The following is a 19,240-nucleotide window of genomic DNA, read 5'->3' on the forward strand; positions in this document are numbered from 1 at the left end:
GGCACGTTCACGCAGGTGAGCAGGGACCCTGGGCATCTTTCTTTCGGTGTATTTCAGTCAGTAGAAAGGCCTCTTTAGTGTCCTAAGTTTTCATAACTGTGACCTTAATTGCCTACCGTCTGTAAGCTGTTAGCGTCTTAACGACCGTTCCGCAGGTGCATGTTCATTAATTGTTTATGGTTCATTGAACAAGCATGGGAAACAGTGTTTAAACCCTTTACAATGAAGATCTGTGAAGTTATTTGGATTTTTACGAATTATCTTTGAAAGACAGGGTCCTGAAAAAGGGACGTTTCTTTTTTTGCTGAGTTTACTATATCACTACCTAACACACAGTGCTGAATCCTAACCTGAGATATTTTCGGATTAATGTCCGAATAACATAAAAATGAGCATCAAGTTAGGATTCAGGCCCTAGAGAAGTTTGTGGCCACACCAATGACGTACCTGCGACTGAGGCAGTGCAGGACCCTCCATTCCTGCAGTAGTCTCTACACTGGTTGACCTCACACCTCTCTCCCGTGAAGCTGGACTGGCACTGACACTTGGCCTGCTGCCTGGCGTTCAGGAAGCAGTTCCCTCCGTTAAGACACAGGACCGTACACGGCCCGGACGGGGGAGCTGGGAGAAGAGGGGGAGAGGTTATTGATAGTGTGTGTGTGTGTGTGTGTGTGTGTGTGTGTGTGTGTGTGTGTGCCTGCGTGTGTACTCACAGAACGGAGACAGTGTGGGAGGGGGTCTCTCCACACATGTGCCATTTACAGCCACGCGGTCGTTAGGACAGGTGCAGACTGGACCACTGGGGCTGAGCAGACACAACCACTCACACTTCTTCCTGTCACATGGGTTGTTCACTGAATCACAGAGCGATAGAACAGACGGTAAGAACCAGAGCATGATAAAGGGAAACGCCACTGCACTTTACGTGGAGTGAACGTCAACAGCAGTGCACTTTACGTGGAGTGAACGTCAACAGCAGTGCACTTTACGTGGAGTGAACGTCAACAGCAGTGCACTTTACGTGGAGTGAACGTCAACAGCAGTGCACTTTACGTGGAGTGAACGTCAACAGCAGTGCACTTTACGTGGACGTGAACGTCAACAGCAGTGCACTTTACGTGGAGGTGAACGTCAACAGCAGTGCACTTTACGTGGTGGCACAGCAGTTGCCACTTTACTTGGGTGAACGTCAACAGCAGTGCACTTTACGTGGATGTGAACGTCAACAGCAGTGCACTTTACGTGGAGTGAACGTCAACAGCAGTGCACTTTACGTGGAGTGAACGTCAACAGCAGTGCACTTTACGTGGAGTGAACGTCAACAGCAGTGCACTTTACGTGGAGTGAACGTCAACAGCAGTGCACTTTACGTGGAGTGAACGTCAACAGCAGTGCACTTTACGTGGAGTGAACGTCAACAGCAGTGCACTTTACGTGGAGTGAACGTCAACAGCAGTGCACTTTACGTGGAGTGAACGTCAACAGCAGTGCACTTTACGTGGAGTGAACGTCAACAGCAGTGCACTTTACGTGGAGTGAACGTCAACAGCAGTGCACTTTACGTGGAGTGAACGTCAACAGCAGTGCACTTTACGTGGAGTGAACGTCAACAGCAGTGCACTTTACGTGGAGTGAACGTCAACAGCAGTGCACTTTACGTGGAGTGAACGTCAACAGCAGTGCACTTTACGTGGAGTGAACGTCAACAGCAGTGCACTTTACGTGGAGTGAACGTCAACAGCAGTGCACTTTACGTGGAGTGAACGTCAACAGCAGTGCACTTTACGTGGAGGTGAACGTCAACAGCAGTGCACTTTACGTGGAGTGAACGTCAACAGCAGTGCACTTTACGTGGAGTGAACGTCAACAGCAGTGCACTTTACGTGGAGTGAACGTCAACAGCAGTGCACTTTACGTGGAGTGAACGTCAACAGCAGTGCACTTTACGTGGAGTGAACGTCAACAGCAGTGCACTTTACGTGGAGTGAACGTCAACAGCAGTGCACTTTACGTGGAGTGAACGTCAACAGCAGTGCACTTTACGTGGAGTGAACGTCAACAGCAGTGCACTTTACGTGGAGTGAACGTCAACAGCAGTGCACTTTACGTGGAGTGAACGTCAACAGCAGTGCACTTTACGTGGAGTGAACGTCAACAGCAGTGCACTTTACGTGGAGTGAACGTCAACAGCAGTGCACTTTACGTGGAGTGAACGTCAACAGCAGTGCACTTTACGTGGAGTGAACGTCAACAGCAGTGCACTATAAGGAGGAATAGGGGTCAGAAGAACACTGTGTGGAATAGGGGTTTATGGTATCACACTTTATAGTGAATAAGGGGTCAAAAACAAGAAGTGCACTAAATGGTGAATCGGAGTCACAAAAGCAGTGACTACTCTATATAATGGATAGGGTGTCATCCGAGGTATTTTCAATGAGGAAGGGAGCTGTACAGACAGACAGACAGAGACAGACAGACAGACAGAGACAGACAGACAGACAGAGACAGACAGAGACAGACAGACAGAGACAGAGACAGACAGACAGACAGACACTCACTCTCTGGTTGTTTGTAACGGTGGTAAAGGACTATGTCTGTGGCGTGGTTAATGCCAGTGGTCAGGTTCTCCATGGGGCCCTTGCCAAACTTGTTGACCCGGAACACAAAGTTATTAATGTAGGTGACGCCATATATGTAGTCCTCAAAGATGTCAATGCTGAACGGATGGAGCAGGTCTGGGGAGGTAAGGAGAGAGGGGGAGAGAGAGAGAGAGAGTTTTTTATTATCCACGCTACTCAAACTCTATGTCGCTGTGAGAAGTGAAGGCACGACTCTGTAAACCAGCGACACCTGCTGGCAAGAGCAATAACCTGCTCACGGTTAGCAATGTCAGACTTTTTGGTACAATGTCCATCTGTGGAAACGAGAGGAAACTTTCGTACAGAATTCATCCCTATAAATACACTATGTAGCACTGAACCCGTATCAATCAGTATGAAGGGACACTGAACTGTTTTTGAGTCCGGTGACGGCAATGACGGGGTCGGAGCCGTTGAGATGCACGCTGCCGATGACCGAGAGCTTAGCGTCCGCCCAGTAGAGACGCTCGTTGAAGTAGTCCACCGCCAGCCCTGGAGGGAGGAGGAGGACAGGCAGAGGAGAGTCAACACAGAGACCAGAAGAGGCTATAATGCTACTCATGACATTATGAAGAACGCTACGCTAACGCTAGGTTAAGCATGCCACAATGCATAACGCTAGGTACTAATGCTAGGCTACAACGCTAACGCTATACAGACCTGTGGGCCACTGGATGTTCTCATGGACCAGGGTCTGTCTCAAGGTTCCGTCCATGGCTGCCGTCTCAATCTTAGGGTGGTTTCCCCAGTCGGCCCAGTACATGGTTCTGGAGGGGACAGAGAAACGCAGTCCAAACAGCTCAGCAGGAAATACAAAACGGAACATTTTACATATATTGATATATTATATTGGCATTCCAGCACAGTTGCAGCAGCTGTGGTAAATAACCAGGTCGACCCAGTACAGGTGGGCTTGGCTGGGTTTGGCTCCGTAGCGGTAAAGTGTAATCGTCGCTCACCCTCTCTGCGGGTCCACTACGATGGCGTAAGGCTCGTCTATCATGCCTGAGATCAGGGTCTTGCGGTGTTGGCCTGATATCTGGGCCACCTCGATCACATCCCTGCCAGAGTCAGTCCAGTACAGGTTACCAGCCACCCAGTCCACTGCTATACCTCGAGGCATTTCCAGATGCCCTACAATCTAGTCAGGGGGGAGAGATAAGATATGGGTGTTTTAGGTAGCGTACATCACAGTATGTTGTGAACGGAAAACAAAAGATCTTCCTGAGCTTTGAGACATCCTTTGCACTAGACCGCAGTCCAGTAATATTGGAATCACACATAGGAAGTTATGATCGTGCCCGTGTGTGTGTGTGTGTGTGTGTGTGTGTGTGTGTGTGTGTGTGTGTGTGTGTGTGTGTGTGTGTGTGTGTGTGTGAATTCATTCCTGCTTGCGTCGGGCCTCACCTCCAGGGTGGTAACACTTCCCTCACTCTGGCGACGGTTGCGGTGTGTATTGGACGATGGACCAGACGAGGAGGAGGAGGACGATGAAGGAAGCTCGTAGGAGGAGATCCTGCCCGTGTGCCAGTTGGTCCAGTAGATGCGGTTGGTCTTGACGTGCAGGTCCATGGCGTCGATGCGCACGTTGGCGTCGCCCTGGAAGGTCTGCTCGTAACGCCAGTTGGGCATGGCAGGGTCCAGGCTGCGGATCTCGTTGTCATCGGCGATGTAGAGCACCTGTCTGCTACTGTTCAGGTCTGGAGAGAGGGAGAAGTGAGAACTTGGACACACAGAATCCATGAAAATATCAATGAAAGAATATACTATTTCGACTAATCTAGGGCTTGAAGAGTAAAAGTGGACTACTTACTGTCAGCCTTGCAGGTGTCGTTGATCCTGGAGAAGTATTTGTGGCAGCTGCACTTGTAGGATCCCTTGGTGTTGTTGCACATGTGGGAGCACACCCCAAACTGCTTACACTCGTTCTTATCTGAGGGGGGACAGGCAGGGGAGGGTTAATAACGCGGCTCGAGCTCCCGGTGAGCGAGTGTACGTTCAGGTGGGTGTAGCGTACCTCCACAGGTGTTGTGGCCAGTCTTCCTGAAGCCTGGTTTGCAGGAGCAGAAGGAGTCTGTCCCGTTGGTGACGCAGTGTGCCTCGTCCCCGTCCCCACACAGAGTCCTGTTACTCCTGCAGTCGTTCAGCTTGGTGTCTGCGGGGTCAGAGGGGAAAATAACATGAAGGATCCGCAACGGCGCTGAGCCAACGGAAGGTTAGCCGAACACTGTGCGAAACAAACAGTCTTTTCTAACATGCCGACTGTATAGGCGAGTAGCCACGGCGATGTGTCAGCCAGTCGTGACTTGGGGCACCTGTCTTGCAGTGGATCTCGTCTGAACCGTAGTCCTCACAGTCGTTGAAGAAGTTACAACGCAGGCTGGAGCTGATGCACCTCCCGTTGGAACACAGGAACTCGTCCTTCTCACAGCTGGGCTCGGCCGGAGGGGGCTCTGAGAAAACACAAGGGGATAAATACGTCAATTGAATTGAATGAACACAATGACCCTAATCCCCTAGCATGCAACTTTATATGAAACAACGAGGCGACGTATTCGATACGCACTCTGTTATATGTATGCTAGGGTGGACAGATCAAACCTGTCCACAGGGAACAACAGATCATCAAGGAGGGCGCCAGACAGCCTTGTGTTGGTCTACGTGCAGAAGGCCAGCAGCACAGTAAACTCACGGCAGTTGAGCTCATCAGAGTTGTCCCCACAGTTGTCAACGCCGTCGCACTGTTTGGAGACCTGCAGACACACACGGTCGTTCTGGCAGCGGAAAGTCCTGGTGGGGGGGCACTGGAACCTCCCTGAGGGGAGGAGAAAGAGGGGTTAGGAGACAAGGAGTTAGAGCAGGCTTTAGGATCCATAACCTTATCCCACCATGGCGACAACCAGAACGGTCGGCTCTGATGTGTCCTTATCACACGGTCCACATTCCATCCCGATTTCAGCTTCTGGTGGATGGGTAACCAGGGCGACACAGTACAACTGAGCTTAGCTCTGTAGTGTGAAAAGGGTACTAGTAGACAGGATATGATGTCACAGGATGCGAGGTCACTACTCACTGCACTCGTCGGGATTCTCGTCCGAGTTGTCGCCACAGTCGTCCTCGCCGTCACACTTCCAGGCCAGAGGCTTACACAGCGTGTTGTTACACTGGAAGTCATCCAGGGGGCAGTGTTTAGCTGAGACATGGAGAAGGGAAGAAACAAATATAGGTTGTCTATTCCCGACCCGGATCCTAGAAATCATACCACAGTTTCCAGAACCCCTCTCAATTAGGAAAAAGTTCAAATCTCAAGATGACCCCTCTCTTTTAGCACTGTGGCCGTGTCAAACGGGAGCCTGAGTGACGCACACACACACACACACTCACGAGCAATGTGACACTTCTCCTCATCGCTGCCGTCCAAACAGTCAGCGTCTGCGTCACAGCGCCAGCGGTTGGGGATGCAGTGGCCGTTCTTACACTGGAACTGGTCACTGTCACACCTCAGCTCACAGCCGTCCTGAGGAACACACACAATAAGTCCCTCACTCTCAAACAAAACCCTCACACATCATCAACATCAAACGCACAACCATTACAGTGGATGTCCGAGGACAGGGTTGTCAGAACAGCACGAGTCAGCAGTGTTATCTATTACACAAGTATCTGACCCAGCGCTGTTGCTACGATGGAGTCAGGCGCGTTACCTCATCAGATCCGTCAGCACAGTCATGGTCTCCATCACACTTCCACCTCCCGGCGATACATCGTCCGTTGGTACAGGCAAACTCACTCTCGGAGCACGGCCGCGGCACTGTAAAGACACACAGCGACGCAGGTCTGGCGTGAGGACCGTACAGCTTCGCTGGAAAACGGCTTCCAAATCTTTGTCGTCCAAACTCACAGGGGAGAGCATGCTCAACACACAACAACTCATGGACACTCAGATGGAGGCCAAACAATGACGGTCAAAGGAGAGCTCCAGAGATTCAATAGGGGGGGGGGGCGGTGTGCTCCCCCCACTTAAACGGACTTAAGCGTCTTCGAAAATAAGGCAAAAGCTTTGTGGAGTACAATGGCCTCAGGTGGCCAGGTAGGAAATACCAATACTTCACATAACAGTAGAAATTATCCTTTGGAGCGCTACCTTTGACCTCTCACTGTTTGAGGAGACATCAAGTGGGGACTGGAGTTCAAATGGGCAGCGTCAGACATACAAACGAGCGCGATGGGATTGAATGGGGTGCAATGGGAGAGGAGGAGCGGAGTGACATTAGGGTTAGAGGAGATGGGGATGGATAAAAGTGGAGGCCTACCTCTGGCTCAAGCCAACAGGCCAGTCGGTGTGAAATGAAACATAGACATTAGACGAGGTGATATGCATTAGAGATGCCTGAATGAATGGCAACTTTGCAGGTAAGGTTATGTTTTATCTACGAGACAGACCCGCAAGAAGACACGGACAAAGACAAACGCGAGAATCAAACAATTGAAACTGTGTTTCGGGCCAGTCATACGGAGCAAGCCACCAATGCCCAACGTGTAACCCCTAGAGGAGCACAAACCCATGAACATTAGAAAAATGCAATGGAACAACGCAGTGACACTGTACTGGTGACACGAGTGAACGAGGATAGTGTGCACTAACAGGGATGACAGAGAGAGACCTTACCGCACTTGTCCTCGTCCGAGTTGTCCCCGCAGTCGTTGTCGTAGTCACACTGCCAGCGGCCCGGGACACAGCGGTTGTTCTTACACCTGAACTGGTACGGCTCGCACGTCCTCTCATCTACACGGAGACACACACACCGTCAGCACCGTAACACAATCATATAGAGTACATGCAGTACAGGAGGTCAACGCCGTATAACGAACCGGTCACACTGCAGATCGCTACCAAAACAGAAAGATCTGTTGCGAAACAACGCTACACCCAGGGTATCGGCATCACAATCGAACCTTCGACACGAGAGAGGTCATTTGGCAATGCCGACGACCAATCGTGGATGCGGTCCCAGATCATAACCAAAACTCCATCGTAATGAGGAGCGGCGTTTTGAAGCTGCAGGTTGAGCCGTCTCTCTGTTCCCTAGGCGACAGAACAGAACACCCACCACATTCCTCTTTGGGTTCGTCAGATGAGTCTCCACAGTCATTTTCTCCGTCACACTTCCACCGGGCCGGGATGCAGCGTCCAGAGTCCTTACAGCGAAACTCATCCACGCCACATGTCATCTGGGCTGGAGGGGGGGAGAGGGGGAGAAATTGAGGCTCGTAACAGGCCAGATAGACTGAGTAAAGTGAAAGGTGATGGGAGGATGTTACGAGGTCTGTAAGACCTAGTGCATTCGTAATTGACTAGCTCGGTAGGTTAGCCAGAACCCGTAAGCAGAAACGTGTATTCTTCTTCAACATGGATGCTGAACTGGACTTGTGCGTCTGTCATTAGTCTAGAATAGTCTTCTGAAACAGAGGGGAGGGGTCTCACTGCAGTTGGCTGGTTCGTCCGATCCGTCCACACAGTCATTGTCCCGGTCACACACCCAGACGCGAGGGATACAGCGCTTGGTGATGACACACTGGAACTGGGTGGGCGCACACGTGACCTCGGCTAGAGGGAGAGGGTACAGACGACTGTTACTGACAGGAAGCAACTCACAACAACAACAAGTTTATTTATTATTGAACAGGTTAGTCTCACTGAAATGCAATCAGGTTTACAAGAGAGACCTGGTGCAAGGCCAGCAGTATTACCCCCAATAAAACACAAAACATATGTACATGATGTATATAGCGTGCATATAAACACATGTAACAAAGCGTGTAGATGGGGGGGGGTGGGACGTGTGGACTCACGGCAGTCCTTCTCGTCCTCGCCTTCGCCACAGTTGTCCTGCCCGTTACAGCGGAAGATTCCCGGGATACAGCGGCTGGGGTGGGAGCACTTGAACTGACTGGGCAGACACACGTGGATATCTGGGGAACAGAAATCACACACGCAGAGAGGAAGACATGTCAGAGGTGAGAAGAGAAACAAAGAGCGGGAGAGCGAGCAAGAGAGAGGGGGCGAGAAAGATTGAGGGAGGGAGGGAGTGAAGGCATGAACGAGGCTGTACCGCAGTTGGCCTCGTCCGAATTGTCCTGGCAGTCGTTGTCCCCGTCACAGATGTAGGCTGGGTTGGTGCAGATGCCTGTCCCACACTGGAACTGGCCTGGCCTGCACTTGAACTCAGCTATAAGGAGAAATGGATGACACAGACGGACACACATTCAGATTGAGGTCGTTTTAAAGTCTGAAACAGGCCCACAGCAGGTTTTACCAACGCTCTTCCTCTACTACCACCTACCTCTCATCCTCCACAATCTCAGAGCCCAGTAGAAGTATCAATGACCCTCTGCTATACACGTCCACATACCACTCATTCACCCATTTTATGTAGAGCTGGCTTTGCCAAGGTCGTGGGTTCAATTCCCACAGGGGCCACACACACACACACAAAATATACGCAATCACTTCACTAAGTCGCTTTGGATGAAAAAGTGGCACACTCACGGCATTCTGCAGGCTCGTCCGAGCGATCCCCACAGTCGTCCTCCGTGTCACACTTCCACCAGAAGGGGATGCACTTGTCGTTCTTACACACAAACTGGACGAGGGGAAGAGGAGAGAGAGAGAAAGAGAGAGAATGGGTCAGCAAACAGAGGGTGTTGCAAAAAAATGAATGACACTAATGCCGCATAACCTCAGCAGTCTCTAACAACAGTCTTCAACTCGTTGCCATTTAAGTCTCTGCCGATCATATCATTGAGATGAATCCTAAACAGACGGAATGGAAGTCTGACGCCTTCCCATTCATCTATTAATACCACAGCTAAACGGGGAATGTTCTACTTTCTACTTAGTTCTACTACCAACGCCCAGGTAAGAGGCTGAATTTAAGGTGATGACACACTGTACTGTGTAGATAATGATGCTTAATTAACTCACAAAGCATAATAAAACAGCAATGTAATATCCCCTCATTCCACAAGTGGCTCTGCTGCCCCCTAGCTGTCTGGCCCCTCAATAGTCATATCATTCCGCAGTCCCTCACCTGGCTGGCAGTGCAGTTGGACATGCAGGTGCGTCCATCGTTGGCCAGGTAGAAGTTGGTGGGACAGGCACACTTGTAGCCCCCGCCAGGGCTCAGCAGACACAGGTTACTACAGCCGCCGTTGTCTGTCTGGCACGGGTGGTTAAACACTGGAAGCAAAGGGGATGAAGGGAACTCTTAACAAGAACTACCGTGTGTGTGTGTGTGTGTGTGTGTGTGTGTGTGTGTGTGTGTGTGCGTGTTGATCTCTTACCCTCAGGCTGGCGGTAAGGGTGGTAGATGTGGATGTCCATGGGCCGGTGGAGGGTAGTGATCAGGGTGGTCTTGTTGATACCCAGGGTCTTGTGACACCTGTTGATAGACTTGGTCTCCCAGTCGGTCCAGTAGATGTACTCCTCAAACAGGGTCATGGCGAAGATGTGGGGGATGTCCTGGGTAAGCACTGTGGACACAAACACACAGCCATAGAGCAGTGATATCATTAGTATCATATTACACACAGGGCCCTGAGTTTTACCTGGCTGTGACCTGACCAGGAAAATCTCTATCGGCTAAAACCTGGGTCCAAGAGTTTTTCCTAGTCCAAACACTGGGGGACATCAATTACATCACAAAGTTGTCAGTCAAATGTATATAGTCACAATGGTGATGGGGCAGCAGCCATTCACGACACCAACTCACTACTGTCTATGGGTTAAGCAATAGGAGCCAGGCTTGGCTGGGGCTTGCATACTTCTCACGGTTACGGTCATGACTATGCGCTTAAGAATGTTCCTCATCAATGCACTCATTCTGTTTGCTCCATGTTGTTATGGAAACACACCATTAGCTACCTGACTGTCCTCTGCTGTAAAAGCACAGGACACACACACACCACATCCTGGATTTGAAACAGCACACGTTAGATTTAGGATGGTGGCGTCTCATCATTGTTTAATTGATATTCTAATCAGTGTTGTGGTACAAACGGTATGCGAGTCTCCTGCCACCTGGACAAGTCCTGAGGGAGTTTCGTTCTATGATATTGGAGCTGAGAAGAGATGCTGGTGGATCTACACGGAGTGGCCTTTGACCAGCTCCCTCCCTTATCTGAACTCAAACAGCCTGTGTCCCCATTAGAAAGGCAGTTTGTGTGCGCAAAGGTTAATGACCCACGGGTGGGCTACCCACGGCTCCACTGCGGACTACCGAACACCTCTCTCCGTCAGGCAATAGGAACCAAGGCCCACAGAACACGCATACAGCCGACGCATATCCCTACTCCACTATGAAACCTCCGCCACGACCAAGAGGAGACGGCCGGGAAGATAAATCCTCTCAAACCCACGCTTTATGTGCAACGTGCCCTAGTTTCAAACGGAGGTTTGTGAATGTGAGGAATTCAAAAATCATCGGGAACTTCCTCCGCATCCCTGCATTCTTCTGCACGGTTGGCTGACAATATAAAGTATTGTCCATTGTCTGGTAACGAGGCTTGGGGTATTCAGACCTCATGCAGATAACAGCCTCATCAGTAGTCTGACAGAACAATAGTCCCCTCTCTCTCTCTCCCACTCCTCCCCCCAATGGGCCCAGGGCTCTAAACGGCACCACTGTGAACAGTGCGCTGGACCGTGGCTCTCATACAATTGCATGTGCGCGCGTGCATGAGCATCTGCACATCTGTGTGTGGGTGTGTGTGTGTGTGTAGGCTACTGTGTGTCAATATGCATTACCCGTGTGTCTGTTGGTCCCATCCAGGCTGGCAAACTCAATGTAGTCCTCTCTGGCATCGGCCCAGTAGATGCGGTCGTTGATGAAGTCTAACGTAAGACCATTGGGCCAGGTGATCTTGTCCTCTACGATCACACTTCGGTTGGAGCTGTCCATCCCAATCCGCCCTATGTGGGGGTTGTCACCCCAGTCTGACCAGTACAGGTACCTGAGGAACAAGACGGGACAGTATCACATTTCACCATCAGAACCATTATTAGAGAAAAAGACCTTGGAGCCGGACAGGACTTCTGGCCCGACCAGGAAAACTCTGGGTACTGCCTGTAGCCTAAAAGTCCTCAGCGTTCCATTGCATTTCACTATTAATTCGTACAGAGGCTGAGTATGTGACAGCGCTTCAGTCTCAGACCATACAGGACTTTCTAGCCTCATGTTCTGTGTGTATCGTACTCTGGGCTGTCCCTCTCACCCGTTGCGTACATCCAAAGCCACAGCGCGTGGTTCCCTCAGGCCGGTGTTCACCAGGACCGACCGGAAGGCTCCTCCTAGCTTGGACACCTCGATGGTGTCCCGCCCCTTATCACACCAGTACAGGTTTCCTCCGACCCAGTCTACAGCCAATCCATCCGGGTTACTGAGGGAGGTACGGTGCAGCACCTGGACAAGGGCCAATCAGAGAGTCAGATACTGGCCAACTAACCAACCAGGAAGTCATATACGGGCCAACTGTCCATTCAGAGCCACAAAAAGGCCTGCTGTTCAATAAGAGAGAAATAAACTAGCCTACTGTCCAATGAGAACAACAGACTTGAGACATATCCAATCTGAAAGCCACTAACAGGTCGGTTGTCCAATCAGAGAGCCACAGACAGGCCAACTGACCAATCAGAGTCACCAACAGATCAATGGTTCAATCAGAGTCAAGGACTAGCCAGCTGTCCACAGACTCAATGAGAGTGACAGACCGGCCAACTCCCATACCGACCTCGATGTTGCTGCCGTTGATGTTCATGCGTCGTATCATGGAGCCCTGAGTGGTCACGTCGGTCCAGTAGAGCATCTGCTCTGCATAGTGGAAGTCCAGAGCCACCGCGTTGTTCAGGCCCTGGCGCACACACACACATTAGAAAACAGATTAGCTGGACCCGCAAATTCTATTATTACACACACATTTAGAATCCGTGAATTATATTTCATTTGCAAAGGATCCAAAACATTCCAAAAAGATCATACTTTGTTTATAGTCACAGGAAATAAAAAGCCACACTTCCCCCAAGCATACACACTCGAAAGCACACACGGACATGCACAAAAAACACGACACACACACACATACAGGATATAGCCTACAATCGGTTTAGATGATCACTATCGCTGATAATAAAGTCATATAAACTGACACCTGGTTAAATGGCACACTGATCCCACAGTGCTTGCTGTCTCACCTGTTTAATCAGAGTGTAGTTGGTGCCATTCAGGTCCAGTTTCCTCAGGTAGTACCGGTTGGCAAAGATCAGGAAAGGCTCCTCATCTGTAGCGAGAGAGACCGATAGAGGATAAGAGTTCGGGGACCAGAAAAGGGCTCTGTACATGGTTGAACTTGTCATAAAGAGAGGCACATGCGCCCAACACTGAGAGATGGGTCACGCTCCTCGAACGCCGCAACGGAATACATTTGGAAACATTTGACGACGGACAACGAAAGAGCCTCTCTTTTTGGAAGAATCCAAGTCGTCCCTGCTGTCGGTCTTACCGGAGGTGGACTTGCAGATAGTAGGATTGTCCGGTCGTAGCTGGAAGCCCTCCACACAGAGACAGTGGAAGGATCCGTGTGTATTGATACAGCGCTGGGTACAGGGGTAGGACGTGGTACACTCATCTATATCCACACACGTCTTCCCATCCCGCTTCAGCTGGAACCCAGGGTGACACCTGCACTGTAGGGCCCCAGGGGACACACAGACAGCATGTCAATACAGTGGAACACATTTGCAGCTACAGTAGGTCAGTGCTGTACCAGCAGACTCACATGGTTCACTAATAGGAAGGAGATGAGACTGAGGTGGACAGATTTGATAATATTGCAGAATTTCCAGGTTGTATTACACTGGTAGAAATATTGGAAACATGCACAAAAGCAGACACACACACACACACACCTTGAAGCCTATCTTGAGGTCCTCACAGAGCTGGGAGCAGCCACTCTGCTTGCTGTTGAGACACTCGTTGATGAAGCAGTTGAGTTCGTCAGAGCCGTCACCACAGTCGTCGTTAAGGTTACACAGCATCGTCTCGTTAAGGCACTTCCCGTTACGACACATGTAGGCAGAGTCATTACACTTCCTCTCTGTAGGCGGTGCAAAAGACTGCAGTTTAGGTTATGCAGACTGAAGAGCTAACAAGCTCCAACATTGCTTTACTGCAATGACCACAGAGAACATTAAAGATGCACTATGCAGATATCGCGCCGACATTTCCTGATCGCTAAAACTAATAGTTCGCCTAATTTCAGTTTGTGATAAAATAAGCTAGTATAGTGTAGAGAATCATTGTACCATCTAAACAGCCAGAAGAGGACTGGCCACCCCTCAGAGCCTGGTTCCTCTCTAGGTTTCTTCCTAGGGTTCCGGCCTTTCTAGGGAGTTTTTCCTAGCCACCGTGCTTCTACACCCGCATTGCTTGCTGTTTGGGGTTTTAGGCTGGGTTTCTGTACAGCACTTTGTGACATCAGCTGATGTAAGAAGGGCTTTATAAATACATTTGATTGATTTAAATATATTTTCCATAACCAAAAATATTGTATTTTCAGCTGTTTGAAGCTGGTGTACAAAACCGAAAGTAAGACGCAAAAACAAAACTTAAGAACGGGAAGCATAGAAATGGAGCACATAGAACAGATCTACCACTTCTTAGACTTACTTTCAAGTAGAATGATAGATCTTTAAAACTCACATTTCTATGCGAATTTGGTCGGGGCGCCCGAAAAGTTACATATTTCCACTAATGTGTCCGAGCCGACAGTATGCTTTTTAAATTCACTACCGAAACAAAACCTACAGCGAGGGATGCTATGGCCTTGTCAGCAGAAGCCATAGGCAATTACTTAACGCAACCACAAAATGACACACAAATGCAGTGTTACACTATACATTTCTACAGTACAGATATAGAACGCAGTGCGTCCGTTAGACCTGAGTCTGTGCACCGGGGGTTCTTGGGAGCTTCATCAGAGCGGTCCTGACAGTCAAAATCTCCATCACACTCCCAGCTCTTCTGGTTGAGGCAGCGGCCGTTGTTACAGCGGAACTCCTCCGGCCCACACATAGGATACTCTACACGGGTAGAGAGGTAGGTACGTCAGCACTGAGACACTGTCTGTGTCTCTATAACGGTAAAATGGCTTCCTTGCTATGTCCCTATCCTTTCAGTTATTGGTAATAATGAAGGAAATGACAACCATATATTGAAAACCCTCCATTTATCCTGTGCTGCCAGGTCAGCGGTTAAGGGAAGAAGAAATGGACAAAAAGATCCACATATCACAACCGCCAGCATCCCTTCATCCGCGTCTCCTCCTCTGTGCTCATGCGGCGCCACACACTCACCACACTGTGGGGACTCGTCGGATCCGTCAGAGCAGTCGATGTCGTGGTCACACACAAAGTGCTTGGGGACGCACCGTCTGTCCTGACACATGAACTCATTCTCATCACAGGTGTTGTTGTACACTGAGAGGGAGAGGAGAGGAGAGGAGAGGAGAGGAGAGGAGAGGAGAGGAGAGGAGAGAGCGAGCGAATGGGTCAGCAAACAGAGGGTGTTGCAAAAAAATGAATGACACTAATGCCGCGTAACCTCAGCAGTCTCTAACAACAGTCTTCAACTCGTTGCCATTTAAGTCTCCGCCGATCATATCATTGAGATGAATCCTAAACAGACGTAATGGAAGTCTGACGCCTTCCCATTCATCTATTAATACCACAGCTAAACGGGGAACGTTCTACTTTCTACTTAGTTCTACTACCAACGCCCAGGTAAGATGTGGTGACTATTATGGAGTGAGTGGAGGAGGTGTTGAGAGATTGTTCTCCAACTCACAGCAGCCAGCCTTGATGGGTCCAACGCATAGGGTCAGAGTACTATACCATATTATCTACCCAAGTCCAGTTCAGATCAACTGTGGGGACTATTAGGACATTTGTGGACGTGTTGTGGTTCTCCTACTCACAACAGAGAAAAATAAATGCTGTCGCAACCTCACTTTCAAACCAAGGTGCCTGAACAGCGGCGCAAACTGAAGAAGGCTACTAACTCACAGCAGCCAGCCTTGACGCTCTCGTCTGCCCCGTCCAGACAGTCCTTGTCCCCGTCACACTTCCAGCGTTGAGGGACACACACGTGAGTGCCGGGACACTGGAACGCCTCTGGGCTGCACGTCTTGGTTTCTATGGCAACGCAGGAGACGTGAACAGGTTAGATAACTTTAGAGTAGTGGTCGACAAATGAAAAGGATCAATCAACCAACGAATCAGGCTCCTCCTGTGTAAATATGTTTGGGAGGATTTGGGAATCGTGTTGCTAATTGCTGCCGATGTCAGCAGAGGGTAACGGTAGAAAACTCGGTGTGATCTGGGCCCATAAATCGTAGGTGTCGGTTGAGCCACTCACTGCATCTGCTGTCCTCGTCACTATTGTCGCCACAGTCGTCAGCGCCGTCACACACCCAGTGGTTGGAGATGCAGCGATGGTTCCCACACTCAAACTCGGTGGACGTACAGAACTTATCTGCAAAGACAGAGGGAAAATGTTACCGAATTTAATCTGGGTTACTTTGTGCAAGAAGAGATTTATCCCCATTTTTTTTTATATATTGAAATGAGGACAATGTTGAATGAATTATTCAACTCTGACCCCATGCTCGTTGTGTTTATCTATTGAATACGCAGGGAGACAGGGAGACAATACAAAGTTGTGTATTACATCAGCTAAGGGAAAACGGGGCAGGAGACTTACCACAGTGGGTCTCGTCAGCACCGTTCTCGCAGTCGTTCTCCTTGTCACAGGTCCAGCTCATAGGGATACAGCGACCACTGGGGCACGCAAAGAAGTTCACTGGGCACTTCAGCTTCTTGTCTGGTGGAGAGAGACGGAGAGTACACTGTAACGCTTTGAAGATCCTAAAGACGCTTGGCAATGAGTCATACCGGGGGATCAAATAGCTATCCTTCATTTCCTGCACAATGTAACCAATAGAGGTGTCCCAAAAGTGCCACCCCCGCCCATTTTGGCACTCCGGACAGGCTCAAGCAAACGCTCAAAGTGTTTGAAAGAAAACGCAGAGCATTTAAATCCCTGTCCGAATGATATACTTCCCAATAGGTCCAATAAAAGAAGAAAAGGTAAGATCTGTCTGCCTGTCCGTTACCCGGGCAGTTCCTCTCGTCTGAGAAGTCTCCACAGTCGTTGTTCCCGTCGCACTGCCAGGAAGGCAGGTAGCACAGCGTGGTCCTCTCACAGCTCTGAAAGGTCGCCCCCTTCACCCCCAGACGGAAGTAGCGGGAACAGTCAGTTGGCACTGGGGAGGAGAGACGTCATACACGAATGAACAATCATTAGGTGGTGAGTTGAGGGGCTCCTGGGAGCGGCGTCTGTACCTCCAACCCGGAGTGGGGATGAAATGGCAATACTTTTTATCAGAATCATATGAGCCCTACGTGGGCTGCGTTAAAAAACGGATGCACCAGCCACAGCAAATAGTGAGGCATTTCAGACGCATCCACACTGAACAGCGGTATGCCATTACTGAGCTCAAATGACCTTTCTGTACAGATATCGGACATGTAAAAGATAGCCTGTAGACTTACAGCAGTTCATCTCGTCACTGGCGTCCTCACAGTTGACCACCTGGTCACAGCGGCTGGTGTTGGAGATGCAGCTTCCGTCTCGACACTGGAACTCTCCGGCTTTGCACAGGGTCACTGGAGAACACGCACAGAACGGGTATAGTAACGCGCACGCACGGACGCAAACACACAGCCACACACACACGACTTACTGTTGCAGGGCAGCTCGTCGGAGTGATCTCCGCAGTCGTCAGTCCCATCACACCAGAACATGTGGCCGATGCAGCGGCCATTGATACAGCGCCTGTAGCCTTTCTTACACAGCCGGTTCGCTGCAGAGAGCAAGACCGGCGTCAGAAGACGTGCTCTAGCTGCCTTACTATGACCAATATTATTCAACTATTCTATTTCTTGAAATTAAAACTGACATAACCCCCCCCAAAAAATCAGACGCACGCACACAGACTCACCGCAGTACGACTGTTTCTCGTCTGACTTGTCCTTGCAGTGGGCCATGCCGTCACAGGTCAGGCTGTAGTTGATGCAGTCCCCGTTGCCACACTCAAAGTCGTCCACACTGCCACACGACGTGTTCAGCGCTAGGGTAGTAGGGACAGGCAGAGACGGAGACCGTCAGCACCATGTGTATCCTATTCTAGACCGTGACCCCTAACGAGGACCTATTGATTGACAATGTCCCCAGCCCCCCCCCCCCACACCCCTTCTCACCGGAGCAGGAGTTGTCCTCCAGGAGTCTGCGGTCTCCACGGCAACTACAGTTGACCCTCGCGTCTGAGGTGAGCAGACACAGATCCTGACAGCCCCCGTTGTTGGTCAGACAGGGAGAGAACTCACCTGGTAGAATCAAAATCAATGAAATGTACTTGCATAGCCTTTAAATACTGAAACTTTACAGTAAACCTGTGTAATATCCGCATGGACATGATTAAGCGTGCCAATTTGAAGCCATCTAGACTACGTTGGACTCAATTGGCAGTTCGTCAGCATAAATGACCCGCCCCCTTTTTGACCTTCCCCATGAGTTGCATCACTCACAGCTGTTGGTGTCGTTGGCCACAGCGATGATTCCCATTGGCTGCTGGGGGATGTCATTTCTCAGCAACCTCATGTCTCTACCCACAAACTTGTCGGCCCTGAGCACGGCCCTGCGGACCCAGTCAGTCCAGAAGATGTAGTCTCCATACACCGCCAGGCCAAACGGATGAACCGGCTCATTCTTCACCACCACCTATGGGGGGGGGGTCACATAGTAAGAAAAGTGGTTTGTCTTCAAACAACCAAAAGTATTAGAGATCTTATTTCGATAATGATTCAGAACAAATTAAAAAATGGTTAGATAAGAGAACACAACCGCAGACCCTTGCGAGTCCATAGTGGCTGGCGTCAACACCGTCCCAAGATGTCACAGGTAACAGGGGTGACACAGGTAACAGGGGTGACACAGGTAACAGGGGTGACACAGGTAACAGGGGTGACACAGGTAACAGGGGTGACACAGGTAACAGGGGTGACACAGGTAACAGGGGTGACACAGGTAACAGGGGTGACACAGGTAACAGGGGTGACACAGGTAACAGGGGTGACTCACGTATCGGTTGCTGCCGTCGTACTCGCAGCGCTCGATCTTGTCCAGCGTGGCGTCTGAGAAGTAGAGTTTCTGTGCGCGGTGGTCTATGGCCAGGCCGTTGGGGGTGCGGATGTCATTACCGATGATCACCAGCACGTTGGCACCAGACAGACTGGCACGCATGATACTGGGAGACTGCTCGTTCCAGTTGGTCCAGAACATCAGACTAGTAAAGACAAGGACAACAGGAAGTAAAGGGCGAGTTAAAAATAGCTTGGGAAAATGGTCAGCTACATAAAACAAACAGATAATACGGTAGAAAGACAAAGTACTGGAGTCGATGAATAAAACGCTCCAGTAACAGACTAA

General features: G+C 50.1%; 1 protein-coding gene across 2 annotated transcripts in view; it reads right to left on the minus strand.

Annotated features, from left to right (window-relative positions):
• The window catches only part of LOC115167856 (low-density lipoprotein receptor-related protein 1), a 137,256-nt gene that overhangs the window by 11,152 nt on the left and 106,864 nt on the right, over positions 1 to 19,240 (minus strand). For both annotated transcript variants that reach the window (XM_029722542.1, XM_029722541.1), the window contains exons 44-83: positions 18,893 to 19,097; positions 18,340 to 18,532; positions 18,013 to 18,138; positions 17,754 to 17,882; positions 17,496 to 17,615; positions 17,305 to 17,418; positions 16,866 to 17,015; positions 16,454 to 16,573; positions 16,109 to 16,225; positions 15,757 to 15,885; positions 15,049 to 15,171; positions 14,635 to 14,775; positions 13,603 to 13,790; positions 13,197 to 13,380; positions 12,889 to 12,974; positions 12,429 to 12,548; positions 11,913 to 12,100; positions 11,446 to 11,651; positions 9,984 to 10,172; positions 9,731 to 9,879; positions 9,190 to 9,283; positions 8,753 to 8,869; positions 8,493 to 8,612; positions 8,125 to 8,247; positions 7,751 to 7,876; positions 7,309 to 7,425; positions 6,344 to 6,450; positions 6,024 to 6,156; positions 5,713 to 5,832; positions 5,332 to 5,454; positions 4,955 to 5,092; positions 4,657 to 4,794; positions 4,453 to 4,572; positions 4,047 to 4,339; positions 3,599 to 3,780; positions 3,300 to 3,406; positions 3,012 to 3,131; positions 2,559 to 2,735; positions 714 to 854; positions 448 to 621 (exon numbers count right to left, since the gene is read on the minus strand). In XM_029722542.1, the coding sequence (XP_029578402.1) occupies positions 448 to 621; positions 714 to 854; positions 2,559 to 2,735; positions 3,012 to 3,131; positions 3,300 to 3,406; positions 3,599 to 3,780; positions 4,047 to 4,339; positions 4,453 to 4,572; positions 4,657 to 4,794; positions 4,955 to 5,092; positions 5,332 to 5,454; positions 5,713 to 5,832; positions 6,024 to 6,156; positions 6,344 to 6,450; positions 7,309 to 7,425; positions 7,751 to 7,876; positions 8,125 to 8,247; positions 8,493 to 8,612; positions 8,753 to 8,869; positions 9,190 to 9,283; positions 9,731 to 9,879; positions 9,984 to 10,172; positions 11,446 to 11,651; positions 11,913 to 12,100; positions 12,429 to 12,548; positions 12,889 to 12,974; positions 13,197 to 13,380; positions 13,603 to 13,790; positions 14,635 to 14,775; positions 15,049 to 15,171; positions 15,757 to 15,885; positions 16,109 to 16,225; positions 16,454 to 16,573; positions 16,866 to 17,015; positions 17,305 to 17,418; positions 17,496 to 17,615; positions 17,754 to 17,882; positions 18,013 to 18,138; positions 18,340 to 18,532; positions 18,893 to 19,097 (5,747 nt within the window). The remainder of the gene's footprint in view (positions 1 to 447; positions 622 to 713; positions 855 to 2,558; positions 2,736 to 3,011; positions 3,132 to 3,299; positions 3,407 to 3,598; positions 3,781 to 4,046; positions 4,340 to 4,452; positions 4,573 to 4,656; positions 4,795 to 4,954; positions 5,093 to 5,331; positions 5,455 to 5,712; positions 5,833 to 6,023; positions 6,157 to 6,343; positions 6,451 to 7,308; positions 7,426 to 7,750; positions 7,877 to 8,124; positions 8,248 to 8,492; positions 8,613 to 8,752; positions 8,870 to 9,189; positions 9,284 to 9,730; positions 9,880 to 9,983; positions 10,173 to 11,445; positions 11,652 to 11,912; positions 12,101 to 12,428; positions 12,549 to 12,888; positions 12,975 to 13,196; positions 13,381 to 13,602; positions 13,791 to 14,634; positions 14,776 to 15,048; positions 15,172 to 15,756; positions 15,886 to 16,108; positions 16,226 to 16,453; positions 16,574 to 16,865; positions 17,016 to 17,304; positions 17,419 to 17,495; positions 17,616 to 17,753; positions 17,883 to 18,012; positions 18,139 to 18,339; positions 18,533 to 18,892; positions 19,098 to 19,240) is intronic.

The sequence above is a fragment of the Salmo trutta genome, chromosome 30, assembly GCF_901001165.1.
Source record: "Salmo trutta chromosome 30, fSalTru1.1, whole genome shotgun sequence".
Classification (NCBI taxonomy): Eukaryota; Metazoa; Chordata; class Actinopteri; order Salmoniformes; family Salmonidae; genus Salmo; species Salmo trutta.